Below are 19,401 nucleotides of genomic sequence, written 5' to 3' on the forward strand. Positions count from 1 at the left end.
ATTTCAGTTTTGTACTATGCTACAGATCATGTGTAATGCTGTGATTTGTCACTTTCCCAGATGTTCCCCAGATAAAGTGGCTCTCACCTGTAGGCTTTAGGATTTACCTTATCCCTGGTGCCTAGGGGAGTGCCTGGCACCCATGGAACATGATAGACTTTCAAAAAATACTGTTGGATGAATAAATAGGATTTTCCTTCTGTGTGCATGGTTATATCGAAGATGTTTTCACATTTATTTTGCACAGCCTTAGAGGTTGTGTGGGGATGATCTTATGGTCATGAGGCATGTTGAATACAGGGAATGGTTGTAGGTTCCCCCAGATTCATAACCTACCACTTTTAATCAGTTATTACTCACCTATTATCTGTCCTATATACTGACCACATTTTAAAAATCCACTTTATATGCTAACACTTACCAATTAAATGCTTAGCATTTTACCTTTTAAACTACCCTGTATAAAATAAGTACTATAATTTTTATCCCCTCTATACAGATGAAGACTCTGAGGTCCTGAGGTTAAATAATTTGTTCAAGGTTCTGTCAGTAAGAGCTGAAGCCATCTCCTAAAATGTTGTTTTAGGAAAATGTTAAGTGGACAGCAGAACTGTGAAAAATCACTGGTGAAATGGCAAGGGCATAGACTTGGTAGCCAGACAGACCTGAGTACAAATCTCTAAGAATTAAAGACAGGCTCCTCTCAGGTTTGTTTTCTCTAAAATAAACCCGTCCCTGTTGACTGTAGAGCCACACTTTGTGTTTCTCTCCTCTTCTCTAAATTTTACATGCTTGCTATTCAAAATATGGTCTGTTCACTAACAATCATGTGTCTATTGGCATTACCTGGGTGCTTATTAGAAATGCAAAAACCTCAGGCCCCAACTCCTGATGCTGTAAATCAAAACCTGCATTTTAGCAAGATCTGCAGCTGGTTCCCATACACATCAAAGTATGAGAAGCTCTGCTTTAAAGCATCTCTCTCTTCCATCATCAGAGTGATCCTCCCAGATATTTGTCTTTCTCACTTTTATTTCTCTTATAGAGATGGTTAGTGATTCAGAATGTACCACATGGTGAATAGACCGATAGTTAGTGGGTGAAGCATGCTATCATTATGCATTAAGTAATTTTTAAAATACCACAAAGTGTGGTAAAATTTAAGGTCACCTTTTTGACCTTAAGACCATTTATTTGAGTAGCCTAGTGGCTTATATGCTCATTTATCTATCATAACAATGTGTTGAGGTGTTATTGCTCCCATTTTACTGATGATCAGAGCTTCTGAGAAGTAAGTAACTCACCCAAGTTAGTACATGCCAGGCCTGGTTTCAAAGCCCCATTTGTCTGATTCCAAAGCCTTTGCTCATGACAACACTCTCCTTAATTACCAAACAAGTGCCATGGGGCAGAAGACTGGAGAGGTCATTAGTTTTGAAATCATACTGTCCTAAATCTGATCTCACCATGATTTCCCTTTTAGACTACATCAGGAGAAGATGTTCGAGACTTTGCCAAGGTACTGAAAAACAAATTTCGAACCAAAAGGTATTTTGCGAAGCATCCCCGAATGGGCTACCTGCCAGTGCAGACTGTCTTAGAGGGGGACAACATGGAAACGTGAGTAGTGGCAAAAGCAGAACAAACTCTTGTTTGATGTATATTTGATTTCCTCTCAGCTGAACACCCTCCTTCACTCCCAAATGCAAACAGTCTCTTCTATTTCTTTCCTTTTATTTATGTTAGCTGAAAAGAGAAAAATAAGGGGATGTCCAGTTGCCATTTTCCCAAATCACTTGACAATTTCTTTTCCCAAAAGTTAAACTTTATCTCACAGGGGAAAAAAACAAAAACAAAAACAAACAAATGAAAAACCACAACACAATACAGCCACTAATTGCCTTACAAGAAATACGGGACTGTTTACAAATGAGTGATTCCAGTATTTCATTTTGGTTTTCCTCTCTCACAAATCAGTAAATGTGTGTCTTTTTGTATCTGATTGTGTGGTCATATCTAGTCACTTGTTTCTACTCAAGGGAAAACATAATCCCAGGAAACTACTTCACAGTAAGTAGTAATGATTCTCACGATCAAACGGATGATGTCTTCACCTCTTTTAAACCTCCTCCTCTTTTTTGCCGTAACTCTGATGGCAATCACACACTGTTTGTTTTCCTTTTAATTCACTTTATATCTTGGTTTGGCAATTGCTTTCCATGGTTCATACTTAATTGGCTGAATTTTATTTATTTTGACCTTTCAGTAAATTTTTTTGCGGCTGAGTTTGCGTGTGTCTCTCTTCACCACCTCATTTTTTGTTTTGCAGTCCCGTTACTCTGATCAACTTCTGGCCGGTAGATTCTGCGTGAGTACTTTGGCTGAAGGGTGCTGCTGCTACCACCAACACATTTGCTCGCTTGGTTTTCTTTTGTTCTCTTTTTTTGTTTTATTTTATTTTACGGACATATTAATCTCCCTTCCTTCGTTTCAGTTTTTTTTTCTTCTCTTGATGAGACTTTGAAATTACCATCTACACTGATCAGGAGAATCAGAGTGGGTTTTTTGGTTCCTCCACCAGGTGAAATTCAAACCAGCAGAAATCCTGGCTTGAATTCACATTATAATCAAAGCAGTTATTGGAGTTTTAGTTGTATTCCTGGGAGACATGGTTATATATTTCTTCATATAAAAGCAAGGAAGAACCTTCTGATTACATAATAACATTCATTAGCCATATTCCTTGAGATTCTATGCTTTTTAGAATTTTTAGGGTCTAAGTGGACTATTAAGTATCAGCAGAATTTGTTTTAAGTTATGATACTGAGTTTGGTTGAATAATTTTAATGAGGTGTGTGGACTGCTTATCAGGTTATGCCATGCTATTTGATTAATCATTGTATACAAGGGTTTCTAAATTTTGAACTAAACTTACTTTGCTCTCCTCTCCAAACTAAATATTCAGCTCATAAACAATTACACATTTGCTCTAGGAGGAAAGCATAGTTTAATCTTTGTTATTACTATTGGTGTGTATTAATAATGCTAAGGTTAGATGCCAGCAGATGACTTATCTTAGAGTTTATAATGTTAGAAAACTTTTTGGGGCCTGTGATTTAGCAAACATTGTGCCTGTTTTAAAACTATATCATGTAGGGTTGTTATAACAAACTTTTAGTATTTCAAAATATACTTTATTAAAATATTTGTTGAAAATCAGACGGCTCTATTATGTTTAAAGGGGAAATGACTAATTGGAAAGAGAGGCTTACATAAGAATTCGATTTCTTTTTATTGAGTCTTTTTTATTGTTCCACCATGTAATTTAATTTAAACTAGATCCTTTTTTAAAAACCCTGTAGTGGTAAATACAAATTATTAATTGAGGTTTATTTTCCAGTCTTTATGGGCCTAAAGGAAGTGGAAGGCTTCCTTTTCTTTTTTAAAACTGTATTATTGTGGCCCTTAGTTTTGAGATATGGTAGCTTAAAGTAGTATATTCTCTGATTTATTTCATCATCATGCTTAAAGAACTTTGGAAGTTATTTAGATTCAATTATGTCCTCTGCCTCATGGTAATTGTTTTTCCCTAACTCAGGTAGTCTGTTAGAAAAGTTACAGCCTTTCATAAATAAGAAACTTTTAAAGAGTTGAAACACTACAGTTTCAGCTTGATTGGATCCTGATAAGTGAATGGATTTACTCCATGTTGAAATAAGTTTAACCAAGAAAGAAATCCAAAAGACAAATATGCTGAAGAACAATTCTTACAAATACATAGATAAAAATAGCACAAAATAATAAATAGGGTAATTAACAGTTCCTTGAAAGGCAAAAAGGAGCTACACATAAGGTAATGAGAAAAAAAAAATTACGGCAACCAGTTTAAAGTAACTTACTGTACGTAGAGGATTTTGTCTTTCTTAAACATTGAAATACCTTAAAATTAATAACATGTTTTATTTAAAAATCTTTTCTTAACAACTAAAGCGCACCCCCCAGTTTGCCTTTTTATATAGAGTTGGTTAGACTATTCAGAAATAGTGGGAAATTCTCATTTTGAGGAAGAAAACAAATCTAGCAGCCTGAAGTCTGTGTTTTCTTTAACAGCAGTAATTGTATTTAAAGTATTTATTCATAGGATTATAAATACTACCTTAAGTATATTACAAAGTCATCCTATTTGGGCATAAGAACCAGGTCCTAACATGTTTTATTTTGTAAGAATTTTATCTTATGTTAACAAATCCTATGATGATGACAGTATTTAATCCATTTGATATGGATCACAGAATTAGAAAGTTTCCAGAGATACAGATTTTTTGGTTTTCCTTACACTAAACCCTTATTTGCTTGTGTTTGTCATATTATTTTAAACTAAAGCTAGCATAGGCCTTTATATTGTTTGTTCCTAAGTGAGCCAGTCAAACAATATTCTCTGAGCAATTCTGCATTGAAACCTAAATGAATGTCAACTGATTAATGGAGTTTTCATAAAAGATAAGATGTTGGTGGGTGGGACGGAATTGGCCAAGTGGGTCATTAACTCTAATAGTAAGTAATTCTTTGGGGTATATGGTTTTGTGTTTAGGAAGAGGGAAGGAGGGAACAGTATTATTACCTTCCTTTGAGAGTGTTTTAGAAGACTTTGCACTTAGTTTTGTTTGTGGACTAAGTGGCTTTGTATTTTTACTAATTCTTGGTTTTTAAATGATTCATCTCTGACTGGTACTCCCTTTTGGCTCATTTTTTGGTTTAATAAGTGCCTCTTTTAGTGTATATTTTTTAAGATTTCTGATTATTCTAAGTTCTTGTGCTTATGCATGCTGTGATAGGCACTATGGATATTAGTAAGAAAAATAACATGGAATTATCCTTGAGGCTAAGAATTAAAGCTCTGTATAAGATTTTCTGTATAAAATGGTATTAAAGTGTTTTGGATTTATATGCCTAGTTTTCTTAGTATACTTAATGCTCCAAGGTCTTAGGCTTTCTTTCTTCTATACACTTCCAGTGTAGCGACTATTATAAGGGAAAACACTACTAATGTATTTTCCCTGATGATAGGCTTAATACTTATTAAAATATAAGTAATTGAAAGACTGGTCTGTTCCAAAAGATAGTTCTTATAATACAAATAATACAAGTATTAAATTTATCTTGATCTGCAGTGAAGATTTCAAAACAAACCTTAGCATTTTTTCTAATAATGAGCTATGCCAGGGTTCTAGAAGATTAACAGATTAACTCTCCAAAACTATAGGGAAGATTCACATGGAAATCTTTGGATCTGCTTATTAAATTGAGTAGTCATCCTTTTGTTTCCTCTTGACAATTTAAACGTCTTTGTAACTCATTTCAATTTGATTATGATTACACTTGACCTAGATGACATTGGTTTCATAAATACGACCTTCATCTCTCAGGGAAGAACTCCAGTTCCCTAGTTATTTGCTGTAGTGTGTTGTAATTATCTTACTATAGTATATTAAGAAATATCAATTTCTGGCACGTTTGCTATGCAAGCTTAGCTAGTGGTAACTACATCTTTTTCTTTTTTAATGTAGGAAGAAACAAACATATTCTCCTTAGTGTTTCAGCCAAGTCCTTCAGTGCTGCTTGGACGTTAGGCTAAACTAGGGTCCTCTCTGAATTACATTACTGTTGACTTTTGGATTTATGCCTTTACCTAAGGGCTTTCTGTGTCAGCAGAGAAATGGAAGAGACCTTTTGTGCTATTCCAATTAAAACAAAAAGCACAAGCCTAAACCGGTTTTCAGAACAGATGGTTTTTTTTTCCTAAGGTTAATCCAAAAGATACTATAAAAACTTCAAGGATAATTAATAGATCAGATCTGAAAGGATGAAAAAATGTTAACCCTACCAAAACTCTTGTCTATGGAGATAAGAAAAGATAGGTGTTTATATACAAAAAGCGTATAGACTATTCCTAATGATCTTTTCTTATTTTCTTACCTGTATTTTAGCACACAGTATCCCTAAGAAATATTTCAGTTATCATGACATTCTGTGAAATTTAGCCATTTTTTAAAATGTCACAGTATAATCCCGGGTCATTCTATTTTGTGCTAGAAATTAGTAGTATAGTCTTGCTGCTGGACTGGACGTTACACTTCTTCTTTACAAAATTGCATAGATCAAGACATCTTGATACATGGAGTCTTAAGAAGTCTTGTACTAGAGTAGTCTCTTTGAAGCTAAAATAATTGTAAATGTCTAGGCAAATGTACAGCTTTCATTCAATAAACAGGTAGTCTATAAATGGCACAGGTGTAAACTATTTAAAATTTTAAACCACATAGTGCTAACACAATTTCAGAACTACAGGAAGTAGGAGGACAAAATGCTACCTAGAAATTGTCTCCCCCAGCCTTTTCTATGATGAGAATTCCAGAGAAGCTTTTGGCCTCTCTTCATAGCTTTTGATAAAAGCAGAAGTATGAGAAATCATCTCCCAAACATGGATCGTAAAATACTTGATATTTAAGATACAGAAGCAACTAAATGTATACATGATCCATAGAATTAGAATAAAAACATTCTAGGCCATGTGTATAACATAACTGTGTGGTGGGGTTTTTTTCTCCATTAATGGATGGTATCTGTGACTAATCACATTTTCTGCCTTATAGGCCTGCCTCGTCCCCTCAGCTTTCACACGATGATACTCATTCACGCATTGAACATTATGCTAGCAGGTATGAGACTAGTTGAATGCCAGGCAAATATTTATTGAAATAACTAACCAAGGAAAGCTAACCTATACTATTTTAAACAGATCTTTTCTTTTTTCCCCAAACTTGTCTGATTCCTACTAATCAACTTGCCCTCTAACGTGCATGCCATTCCACTGCATGTTGTTTTCGGTCACCAACAAGAGCATTAGTCCAGAATAATCTTCCCTAACCCTGGCTTTTAAACATTTCTGGTAGCCTTGCTATGTTTTTTTTTTTTTTTTTTTTAATACTGAGCACATTTACTAAATTGGCTTCCAAATAGACTAACCTCCTTAGAAAACTGCTAGACCAGACATTCATATATGAAAAAAATGGATACTGTGTTATGTGGAGAATATGAAAGCATCAGCTTTCTGTTTCTGTATTTATTTCACATGATATACTGTAAATAAGAGAATAATTAATTTTCCTAATCTATGGACCTTTCTGTCTCACCTTCTTTGTGTTTGAGATGATTTGTATACCTAAAAACTGAATTACTGATTTTAAAATATCTTATGCTTGTTAAATAAATCCGTAAGAGTTTGGTTAACTTTTTTTTAGTTGTAAAAACAAAAAATCTGTATGATTGCCTAAGGTGAAGAAGATTTTAAAGGTAAAAATTGGTGGCAGAATGTTTAGAGAGCTTACTGTGCATCCATCCTTTGTCAAAATTCTAACTGCTGGACATGTTTACCAATCGTGAAAAGCATTAGACCGCTGTGTAAGTCTGTCATCAGTGGAGAGTAGTAATTGTCTTAAAAGACAAGGGGTAGTGTCAGGTAGGGAGTGCACTTGTTGTTAGGGAAGCTTTTCTTGTGAAAACAAAGACCTGTTCTCAGTGAAAGCAAGATTGATCTGTGGGGAGAAAACAGTGAAATACAACTTTCCTTAGAATTTATATCATAAATGTAGTGCTGCTAACTGCCTGTGGTCTACCACACACTGCCTCAAATGGTTAAGCCAACACACACATCCTGTAATTTGAAGGATTCCTTTCTCTTCTTGCCATGATTTATCCTTTAGTTTTCAGGAATGTTCGATTAGGTCTTGAATAGAGTCTAAGAAGTCACATAAGTTTTAATGAGCTTTTACGTTTTTTATCAGGCTAGCAGAAATGGAAAACAGCAATGGATCTTATCTAAATGATAGCATCTCTCCTAATGAGAGCATGTAAGTATCCCATCTCTTTTTACAAAATGTTCCTGACAATGAAATTGCTTTGAGGGATTTAGAGGTAGGATAGTACAGGATATAGGAATTAGCATCATATTCATTTGATCTTTTAAGGAGCCATTCATTTACTTTTTCTCTTTAAGTCTTAATGCCCTGGCATGGAATGAGCTCATCCAAATTCTGGCATTAGTATCCAGAGTAGCAAAAATAGTTTGCCTTATTCTTACTCAAACTTATTTCGTACCATATGATTACAAACCACAGAGTCCCAAGTACTTATAGTAATGCTTAACCTTTGAGCAAACCTGCCAGATATTTAAAGGGATAGGATATTAATTTTAAAGTGATGGCTAAGTACTATTTTCTCCACTCCTGGGGAGTGGAAACGTGATCTTGGTATAGCATTGCTATTCACATATGGTAGGTTAGTTGGGGATTTTCCTTCAGAAATCCAAAGAAGTCAATTTTTGTGATTTAGCATCTTCACAAGATAAATAAAGTGAGGCAATCTTATGAAGGGTTTCCAGAGGAGATGTACAAATTCAGGTCGCAGTTTGCTAGCAGAGTGATAAGCCAACCCTGTTAAACTTTAAGGAGGGAGACAGAGTGGTGCTAAAAGCGGCAGAGAACACAGCTATGGCAGGGAAACGGAGGCTTCATTATAGAGTAAGGGCGGTGTTCACAATACAGAGCACAAGGGAACATTGCCATGAACCAAGTAAATGCTGACCAGGGCTTGAGGTAGAGAGAGCAGGCATTGAAGAAAGTACGACGAAAAAAGTAAGAATCTGCCAACTGAGTAAATAACACAAAGAGAAGAAATGTAGTCAAAGTATAATGATGCCCTTTTAGTTTGATAAATTATGGATATCTCACCCATCTTATGGAGATTATAGACAAAGGGAAGAATGGTGAATTTATCATATGTAGTTCATGTGGCAATACAAAGTCATGCTCAGATGAGAAAAGAACCTTCATAAGGATTAGGCCAAAAGAAATAGTATCAAAGTAGCATGTATATAACTAGTTATTGGAGACATACATGAAAATAAATAATCTCATCTGGTACATAGATGATCAAGCTAATAATAAAGAATCAAGTCAACACTCAGTCATTTGTATATGACTTAGTTACTTCAAACAAACAAGCAAAAAAGCCTTTCCCCAATCATAACTGTGATGCATTACCTTGCTTAGCTATGGGAAAAAGTATTAATAAGATACTTCAACAAAATGGGTGGCCGAACCACCAAATGTAAATGACTTGAATAATGTGCTTCTTTGGCTCACTGATTTTAATATTAGAAGCTCTGGCACATTCAAATTAATTCAAGTTGTATCTATATAACAGTGGCTGTCATTCATTGACTGCCTAAGAGAACAGTAAGAAAAGTGTAGTTACAACTATAGGTTATAATTAAACACAGGAAGTTCTATCAGTAAAACTTCAGAATGTGGAATGAGTGGTGATAAATTAGGCTGTAAAACTGCGTTTGTTTTACTTTAAAATAAAATTTAGCTTTAGCTTATTCTGAGGACATAAAATTTATTTTGACTCAATGTTGTATGGTAAAAAATCATGGCATTTTACGGGCACATTTGGGGAAGTGGTTTGGTGGATTCATTGACTTCACTTAAATGTTTGTTTTTAATACCCAATAATTATTTTCAGTCAGCTTTTCACATCTAAACCAGTTAACTGGCTTGACAGACACAAATCATTCAAATCGGGAGGACTTTTTTCTAAATTTCTGACTTTTTTCAACTTTAAAATTAAGTGGGTATGGAGAGGAGAATATTAGTATATCATCTTAATGATACCTAACCAGAAACAAAGAGCTTTAGCCTCTCATTACAAACAGAATGAAATTCTTATCACTTGGAGGTAAACAGGTCTTTTAGGAGCTTGGAGCAATGCATTCAGAAAAAAAAGTTTGTCCTGTGTATTAGAGAGTTCCTAGTTTCCAGGGAAGATTGCAGCTGCCTCCCCAAATATAAGCCTTTTTGCCTCCTTTTCCCCCAAAATGAGTCATTAAAACTCATCTTAGGGGAAAAGATGAGTTTTAAGGACTCATCTTGGGGGGAAGGGAGGCAAAAAGGCTTATATTTATAAATTAAAAAAAAAAACCTCTGCCCTAAGGAATGAGATGTTCAGTCTTCATCAGTCACCTTAATGGCATTTGTCCCCTAAATTTTTGATTTTCTGTCTAAACAGTAATTGAATGAAACAATTATTTATCTCCAGTTTAATCGTTGTTGTCATTCCGGCTTAGTGACTTATATAAGTTAAAACTGGCTTACTGAAGCAATACTTTTTGGTTACATTGCCTTCCACTTAAGGTAATGTTTCCTCTGTTACTTTCAGAGCTGCAAGGTATTTTTTCCTACTCAGTACAACAATAGCGTGGGTTAGTGAACAGATTATCTTGACAGACTTGGTGGCCAAAGCATTATACAGCCATTATTATGTCTTCTAATATTTTTTAGCTATTGACTAACATCGACATAGAGTCCCAGTATTTCTGTAATTCTGCCTTTCATTTATCCACGTAAATAGGCCAATCAATTTCATTTGAAAATTTGAGCAAGAAAAAAACACTTTGAATTGTTACCAGTAGAATGGTAGATCACAACCTTAACAGTATCAAAAGGTCTTTAGAGCAGGAAAAAAGGTCTAATTAATTGTTAAGAGCAAATAAATGTTTCTATTTTCAAATACACTCCTGAGTCCCTAACCCCCAAAGCAAAATAAGGGGGGGAAAAAACCAAAACCTTTGATTTTATTTTCCAGAGATGATGAACATTTGTTAATCCAGCATTACTGCCAAAGTTTGAACCAGGACTCCCCCCTGAGCCAGCCTCGTAGTCCTGCCCAGATCTTGATTTCCTTAGAGAGTGAGGAAAGAGGGGAGCTAGAGAGAATCCTAGCAGATCTTGAGGAAGAAAACAGGTGAGTTTTCTTTCTAGCTTTGTCGTTGGTATGCAGAGTGCATACACTTGCACACATAGAAAAGTGCCAGGAATCTTCACTTAGAGTCATTTTATGTCTAATTGTTTTCTAAAATAATCTGTTTAGCTCCATTTGCAGATTCTTTTTTTTTTATCTGAAAGAAGAAAATGAATGCAATAGTATGATGAAGAACTCATATTTTAGGTGTGAAGGAATTAATGCTGATGGTGGTATTTGACTTGTTGCATGTCTCCAAGGCTTTGATTTTGTATTTGAGAATAGAATTTTAAAAAATAGGTTATTTAATTTTATGATTATATGCTTTATTACATGTGTTTGGCCATATTATCGACCTCAGACATTTAAGAAAGTAGGGTTATTGACTTGGTCATATTGGGAAACCAATTGTTTCATCTTATTTTTCATCATCAAATGCAGAACTTATTATTCATGCTCACAATCATAGCAGATTAGTGAGACAGTTCCAATTGTCAGCTGTCACCTGTAAAAGACATTCATGTAAAAATAGCAGAAATTTGTAGAAGAGGAAAAAGGCTAAATAATTCTGACAATGACTGCAGGGAGGACAAAGATGTAAAAATCTGGGGTGTCATATGGTGTCAGGATAATGCAAATCATTGGACTTTTAGTTTTGTATTACATTTATTATGTCACAGGTCCCTTGGTTTAAAAAGGTTTCTCACATGATCGCTTCTAACTGACAATGTGCCTTCTTCAGATAAATGCCACCAACCAAGGATTTAAAGCAGCCGTTGCTCAGATTTGTGGGTCTTAAGTACTTTCATCCCTTTGGTTGAACCCAAAGCACCAAGAGCTCTTAATGTAGACAACACAGTGTGTCTGAGATTAGTGCCCTCAGGCATATGCCACTTCAGGATGAAAAAGCAAACTGCCATTCATCCATTGCTTCCTGCTGCCACTGCTCACCTTCTGGCTCTTAACACCTCTGACCTATGACCTTAGCTCCTTATCTGATTGGCTTCCTTTTAGTCTCTTTCCCACCCTTCCAGTAAATCCTCCATACTGACTCTACTTATACATCTTCCCAGAACCAAGACCCATCATGGCATTCCCCTTTCACTGGATTTCTGCATATATAAAAAAATCAAGCTTCTTAGCAGGGCATTCAAAACCTTCCACAATGTTCTCTTGACCTGCTTTTTTGATGCCATCTTATTTTGTTCTGTGTTCTGGCCATGCTGTTGTAGCTAATATTTCTGAATATATCCTGCTGTCATCTACTTTTGGGGTCAGGCTCAAGCTTGCATCTCAGCCTAACTGATAACCTCTAACCCACCACTGCCATTTCTGACAAAGGAATCCCACCTATCCTCCATCACATGCTCAGAATAACTTTCCCCATGGCGCCTTGCGAGATCCCTGCTATTGGAAGAAATCTGTCTTTTGCCTCTATTCCCAGAGTACTTTGGACCTTTCTCAGGAAATTCCTTGGCAGTTTGCCTTTTTACCAGTTATTACCAGTGCCTCTCTTCAGTGAGCTAGTGTGTGCCTTTGGGGCATGGACTGTATCTTAATCATCTTCATATCCTCCATAGTACTTAGCATGGTTTGAATATTTAATGACTATTCAGGAAATGTTTGGTAAAAACCTGAAAATACAGCAAGAACATCACATGAGTACCATCCTGGAGATAATATTGTACTTTTATTTAACGATAGCTTTATTTTTGGCCTTACTTTTAAGATCATTTGCCAATGAAGACCATGGTATATAAAACATTTCTCTCCACTTTATTGAGAATAATCAGTAATATCCATTTATGTTAAATCTGTAATTATCGTAGGGGTCAAAGTCAAATTGGAATAAAAAGTTGGAACTAACACTGTGAATAGAATTTGATGTTACCAACGAGTAAATATATTTTTGCAGTATGATTGTGTAATATATCTTTTGAGCTCATTGGTCAAGAGCCTGACCTTGTTTGTGCTTAGCATAGTCTCTCTCCTTATAATTGCAACTGTGTCAAAGAATGTTGGTAAAGAGTACTGATAACTATCATATATCATTTTATCGTTTTGAGTGCACTTTTACATATTTTAGGTCATTTAATCTTTTTACACACTCTATGGAGAAGAGATTATCGCCTTTCTGTGAATGAGACACAGGTTCAGAGAGGTTCAAACAGCTTGCCCCAGATATCCCAGTCAGCCAGTGGTAGAACTAAACTGAAATCCAGACTTTTCTGACTCTAAATAGGCAACTCTACCTTCAACCAGGTAATAAAGACGAGTAAGTCTCTGTGAATGTCATTTACATAGAATTGTGGCATATTCCCCAGAATGTGCCTTAACTTTTAAGGGACTATCTGTGAGGACTAAGTGTCCCGGAATAAACCTGTTCATCTACTTGTAGTGCAGTGATAACCACTCTACCCTGGAAGATATCCAAATACATTCTGCAAGAATGGGATGGTTTGTTCTCTAAAAGAACAACAACAAAAAAGTAACACCAGGGCTACTTAGAGCTCCAAAATAAGGACTCTGCTGTTGATGCAAATCTTTCTGTAAGTTACCTTGACCTTCAAAAAAAGATCAGGATGAGCTTCCTTCATTTTTCCTTCACTTCGTCCTCTTTGATCTCCTACCAAATTCCAAAAAAAAGTCTCTACGGAGCTCCTTCCCTGAAAACAGCCCTTGTGGTTTTCTTTGCTCTGCCCTGTCCTGTCTTTGTGCGGTCCTGCACAAGGAGCTTCACAGCCCTAGATTTGCCTTCACTACCCTTGGATTCAATGTTGCTTAAGGGGCATTTAATTTGCCATTTCCTGTGTTCTTCCTGAGAAAACCCAGAAGTCTTTAGATGCCCTTTCTGTGTGTGTCTAGCTGTCTGTGTCACAAGTCAGCATTGGGCTATGTAATCTGACAAATACGAGCATACTTTTCGAGAAAATAAGATTATTTGTCCCTAGTCCTTTGGATGTGTACTTACTGTATCTGTTAATATATAATTTTTTGTATTCCTTTAGCTGTGATTTATCTCCAAATAACAGCCAAAGAGAGAGGCTTGGAGACCCCCATTCCTGACTAGATATTTATTAAATTTCATTAATTGTTCTTATTCATGACACCTCCCTACAACCGCCTAGAAAAACAGAATATGGCTGTTTTAGAAGTGTCTCAGGTATCTTATCTCTGTCTTTAGAATTCCATTTCTCCTGGTTGTTGCACATAGCATTCAATAAATATTTGTTGAATGCATTAATGAATAAATGAATTGTAATGAAGTTGAATTTAATTGTAGCATACATACATGCACTTTTGACTAAAATCCTTTTACAAACCTAATTTCATAGAGAAAAGGCTTTCAAAGGTTTTTTTGTTTTTTTTTTTTCTGGTCACCTTTCAAAATACTCCCCTTTTTCAAACTGCCTTGATTAGCACCAGGTATGGCTTTGTCATAAACTTAGAATGTTAAGAACCCATTTTCCAAATCCCAGGCACTATATGTATTCCACATTGGTGTTCTCTGATTCTTGGTTTATGCCACAAAGATAAGTCTAAAGCTCTAAGTAAAAAGCTAAATCTGACTTTTTCCCATAGTGCCTCCCATAAGTTTGGATGACTAATGGCATTAGTGAGATATCCAATCTATAATATTTCGCCTCTGCATCATATCTCTTCCTCATTACCACATATAATTTGGATTCATCTTTATTTGGTAAAGACCCATTCGATGTTGGGTTTTTGCCCTGTTGTGTGTCCTTAGCAAAGTTTACTTTTTCCTCTTGCGTTGATTAAAGCCTTCCGTCTCCTGACTTAAGTCTGTAGTGTTCAAATACAGAGATGTATTTTTCTCTGCACTGTCTAAATAAACCAAGACTTGCTCTGAAATTCAAGGTATGATCCTAGCAATGAAATGGTAGCCTTTCTGAGAGAAAAAGATTCACTGTCATTCTGCTACCTGCATAGCAAATTGATTAGATTGTCCCCAAGTCAAAAAGGTGGGTAAATACTAACCTAATTCACCATAAAGTCTAAAGTTAATTAAAGTTGTTAGTAGATGTTATATAACAGGACGGAACGCTGTAGGTTCTCAAGACCTTTCATATGTCTTCTTGTTGGGCATTAAGACCTTATGAAGCCAAAATTTGAGTATTCTCTTGTTCCTTTAAATTCCTCCAGTGATTGTGCAAGATTATTAATGTTATAGTCAAAGAAGTTCTAGATCAGTTACTGATACCACTGAATTAAGGTAGCAGGAAATCATGATCCCATTGCTTTACTTTGTAATTGACTTGATGACTTTGGACCTAGTCTAGTAGTTATCAATCTTCATAGCTACAGGATATCTTTAGTCAATGTTCTTTCATTAGATCTTTGTGTGAGTCTCCAGTGGTGGTGAAAAGATAGCTAAAATGAAGGGGAATCTGAAGAGGTTAGTATTGGGCATTCCTCTCGAATATAAAAAAAAAAGAAGTGTCAGGGCGAGGGACAGCAGAGTTTATTTGGGGGAAATTGCAGTTGTATTACCTTTTTTAAGAAGGCAAAGAATGGGAGGAGATGAGGTTGGCCAGGTCGGGTGATACCCGCTGAGGAGTTGCTCCCTCCACGCTGGTCTAGGGAACCACTAAAGAGTGTGAGCCAGTAGTGAGGCCATCATATGGACACAAATATATGCCACACGGGCAGCTGTGTGCTGGGTAACCTTGAAAAGAATAATGCTGGAACAAGGAAATCAAGTTGGAGGGAGTTACATAGGAGCCCAGGAAAGAGATTATTAGAGCCTTAAGTAAGGTGATAGAAATGGAGTAGACAGGCTGATTTCAGTGGTATTTCAGGGGAGGGTAGAGCTGTTTGATTTGGTAGTTCTGTGGGACTACAGTAGGAAGAAATGATTCCCAGGTCTGGTGACTACAACACTAGATGATAGTAAGTTATTTGCACCTGGGTCTGATAGTTCAGGAGGAATAGCAGCAGTCTGTCTTTTAACACAGCAGTGTTTATAGAGGTCCTTCCTGAAGCGCTGAGTAGCTAGAAGATGATAAATGAGGTATAGAAGAGGTCGAGTTGAGGTCCTGGTGACATCCCCACGTTTAAATGTCTAACAGTCTGAGAAATAGAACTCTGATTCGTGTAGAAGAGCTATGAGGCTGAGATATTAGGTCTCTGAGTCGCCAGCTCACAGTGGTGGTTGAAACAGTGAGAATGAATTTATATATTCAGGGAGCATGTAGCAGGAGAATACTGGATTTGGTAGAACTTTGGAAGATGTGAACATTAAAATGTGTATTTAATTTTATTTTTAATAGAGAACACATGCATATTATTACACAAAATCCAAAGGGTTCAAAAAGACATAGAGAGAAAAGTGAATCTTTCTTCAGTCTTCTCCGCTGGCTATGGTGTTTCTAGCTCTGGAGGCTAGCTACCACATTTATTGGTTTCTTCTGTTTATTTCCAAAGATGCTCTCTACACATGCAAATATTTGCAAACATATTTGTGATTGTTGGGTCACTTCACACAGTGTTGTGCAGTGTTCACTCTGGTCTTCTTGTTTTGCTTAAAAATCCCTAATTTTCACATGTTGGAGAAATGTGCCAGAAGAAGAGGAATGGAGCTTGGGAATCGTGGGAACATTTTCCCACAGGAGGCAGGAGAGAGAAGGATTAGGGAACTAAAGTATGGGAGGAGGCATGACCTTGAATGAGAGAAGGACTGCCTCTGAAGACAGAGTGGTAGGTGAAGAATTTAGGGTAAATAAAGTGGGGGAAAGGATAATGGAATGAGTGTTAAAATGTCCAGTAGACATCATTGGAAGTAATTAGAGACTGATTCCTACAGTTCTTCCCACATGTTTTTAAAGTTGGAGTGGAGAGGAAAGCATGGTATATGATACCTTTAACAAAACCAGGCATTCAAGTTCAAGTTACTTGGTGTATTAGTCCATTTTCATAATGGGCAATTTATAAAGAAAAAGAGATTTAATAGACTCGCAGTTCCATGTGGCTGGGAAGGCCTCACAATCATGGCAGAAGGTGAAGGAGGAGCAGACACGTGTCTTACATGGCAACAGGCAAGAGAGTGTGTGCAGGAGAACTGCCCTGTTTAAAACCATCAGATCTCATGAGACTATCACAAAAACAGCATGGGAAAAACCCACCCCCATGTTTAAATTACCTCTCACTGGGTTCTCCCACACCATGTGGGGATTATGAGAGCTGTAATTCAAGATAAGATTTGCGTAGAGACACAGCCAAACTATATCATTTGGCAACAGGGGCCCCAAGACAAAGGGCTACGGAGCCTTTCTTTAGATAAAGGGAGCAAGTTTGATCACAGATATCAGAAAGCCGAGACCTTTTATGGCAAGGATGAATAAGAGCTGAAGGGCATACACGCCACATTTAAGAAGCTGTGTAAGAAGGAATCGGGTCAACCATCTCAGCTCTACTCAGGCAGGGAGGACAGGAACGTGGTGGGAGTTGAATCACCATTATTCACAGGCTAAGTTTCTAACTAGCAGAGCCAATGAACTAAATTTCCTTCAGTTTATCCAAAGTTAATTGAAGTCTGAGGGAACTGATTCATAGTATCCAGTTCATGAAGGTGTATGGATAACCCAGAATGACAATTTATTATTTCTCCCTTTATCATAATTATCTCTCTTTGTAACTGTCTTGTAGTAAATGTTATCAAGGTTACCTTAAAGCTTTTTTGGGAGGAGACAGCATCTAGTTTAAGTACAAATACTAGATCTATTAAAATGAGGAATATATTTATTTTTTAGGCACAGAGGGTCCTGTGTCTTAGAATCCAGTGTCTTAGAAATCAGAATAAAAATCAAATTGTGTTCTGGTGAGCTTAGAATTTTGGCATCTAAAATTGGGTGTTTGTGAGGACTGCTTCATACTACAGAAAAATTGAAGTACCCCTCTGGCAATTAGAATATTCGCATCTTACAAGTACAGCTGCCATCTCCCTAGAACATGCTGGATAAGAGTTTATGTTCTTACAATCCAATTTCCCTTTTTTTAGATTTTCCATGAAGACCCTCGTCCTCCTGTTGGCCTTCATTTGCCAGTTGTCCCTCTACAGTAGAATTGATTATGGTCGTAACTTTAGCAACTTTCCAGGCCTGAGGAAGTAATTATGTTCAGTTCTGCAGATAGTTACTGAGTGCTTAATGTAATTTTAAAATTGTGAGACTACAAACATGAATAAGCCTTGATTCTTACCCTCATGTAGCTCAAAATTTATTTTACAAAAGTTGAAATACAAACAGCTACTTAAAAATCTGGTGTCACAAGTGCTCTTGGGGCACAGAGGTGAATGATTTATTCTATCAGAGGGAGTAGAGAGTCCTTTACCAAGAGAGTTTAAGGGTTGAAGACTGAATGGGAGTTTTCCAGTCTGAGAGAGTGGGGAAGGATGAGTTTTCCAGACTGGTAGGCCAGTGAGTAATGTATGGCATGGAATGAGGAGAATAACAGGGCAGTGAAATGGTAGGTGGGGACTACTGTTTAAAGGATTTTATGCATCTTACTAAGGAGTGTGGGTTTTATCCTATAAGCAGGTAAACAGTGACGGCTTTTTGAGAGGGGGAAGATTGAGAAAAAATAACTGAAGGCAGAAATGGAGATTGGTAAAAGTACAGTGGAACAGTTCATTAAAAGACACCAGGTTCTTAACTAAGGATGTCTTGGGCAAGTGAAGAAGGGGATGGAGAAATTAGAAGGTCACTGAATGAATGAGACCAAGGTAAAATGGAGAGGGAGAGGCATCAGGTGTTGCAGAATGTTTTAATTTGGGAACTGGGAAATGATCATTTAAAAACAAAAACAGCCTATTGCACATAGGAAAAACTAAACTGATTTGCAAAGGGTTAGTGCATGGAGATAAAGAGCCATGTGTCAGGTATACTGAATTCTATTTGCCCAAGGACATTCAAGTGGAAATCTCCTATTATTGATTTTATATATTCAGTTTTCAGAAAGAATTCTTTTAAAAGTTATACCAATACAATTCCTGCAATATAATAATAGATTAGCGAACATCATAGGGATTAGCATAGTTGATATGACTGAGCTTCAGACTCAATTTGAGCTTTCCTGTAGCCAAGGAGATAATAGGAAACAAAGATTTGTCTGTCTCTTAATATTAAAGAAGCATGTAGCATCCTAAAGAAACATCATTGTTTTCTTCACTGTACATAATAATAACAAAAATAGCTGTCCTTTGAGTTATTGCTATGAAAAGGAACTGTTCTGAGTACGTATAAAATCCTATGTAATCCTTAAAACAGCCCTATGAAGGGGAGGCTATTCCCAGAAAATTAAGTAGTACACAGTATGAAGGACACTTCACAGAGCCAGCAAGGAATAGGACCTGTATTCAAACTTGGGTGGTGTTCCTGAACTCTTAAGCAGTGTTACACTTGAAGCGATTATGGACTAGTGTCCTTATCAACATTTTTATAACAAATCCCAAGGGAGATTTTATGTGGCTGTTTCTCATGGCCTTTGATAATTGTGGAAAGCTTAACATTAAATGCCAAAGAC

At 36.5% G+C, this 19,401-nt stretch overlaps 1 protein-coding gene across 16 annotated transcripts in view; it reads left to right on the plus strand.

Moving 5' to 3' along the window:
* The window catches only part of DMD (dystrophin), a 2,277,745-nt gene that overhangs the window by 2,213,087 nt on the left and 45,257 nt on the right, over window positions 1-19,401 (plus strand). For 9 of the 16 annotated variants that reach the window (XM_064364425.1, XM_064364424.1, XM_064364426.1 and 6 more), the window contains 5 exons: window positions 1,484-1,620; window positions 2,330-2,368; window positions 6,654-6,719; window positions 7,845-7,910; window positions 10,705-10,863. In XM_064364425.1, the coding sequence (XP_064220495.1) occupies window positions 1,484-1,620; window positions 2,330-2,368; window positions 6,654-6,719; window positions 7,845-7,910; window positions 10,705-10,863 (467 nt within the window). The remainder of the gene's footprint in view (window positions 1-1,483; window positions 1,621-2,329; window positions 2,369-6,653; window positions 6,720-7,844; window positions 7,911-10,704; window positions 10,864-19,401) is intronic. The other 7 variants (XM_064364427.1, XM_064364429.1, XM_012448889.3 and 4 more) reach the window with 2 other exon arrangements.

This window comes from Aotus nancymaae, unplaced genomic scaffold (genome assembly GCF_030222135.1).
Source record: "Aotus nancymaae isolate 86718 unplaced genomic scaffold, 86718_ANA_hifiasm-v0.15.2.pri h1tg000058l, whole genome shotgun sequence".
Classification (NCBI taxonomy): Eukaryota; Metazoa; Chordata; class Mammalia; order Primates; family Aotidae; genus Aotus; species Aotus nancymaae.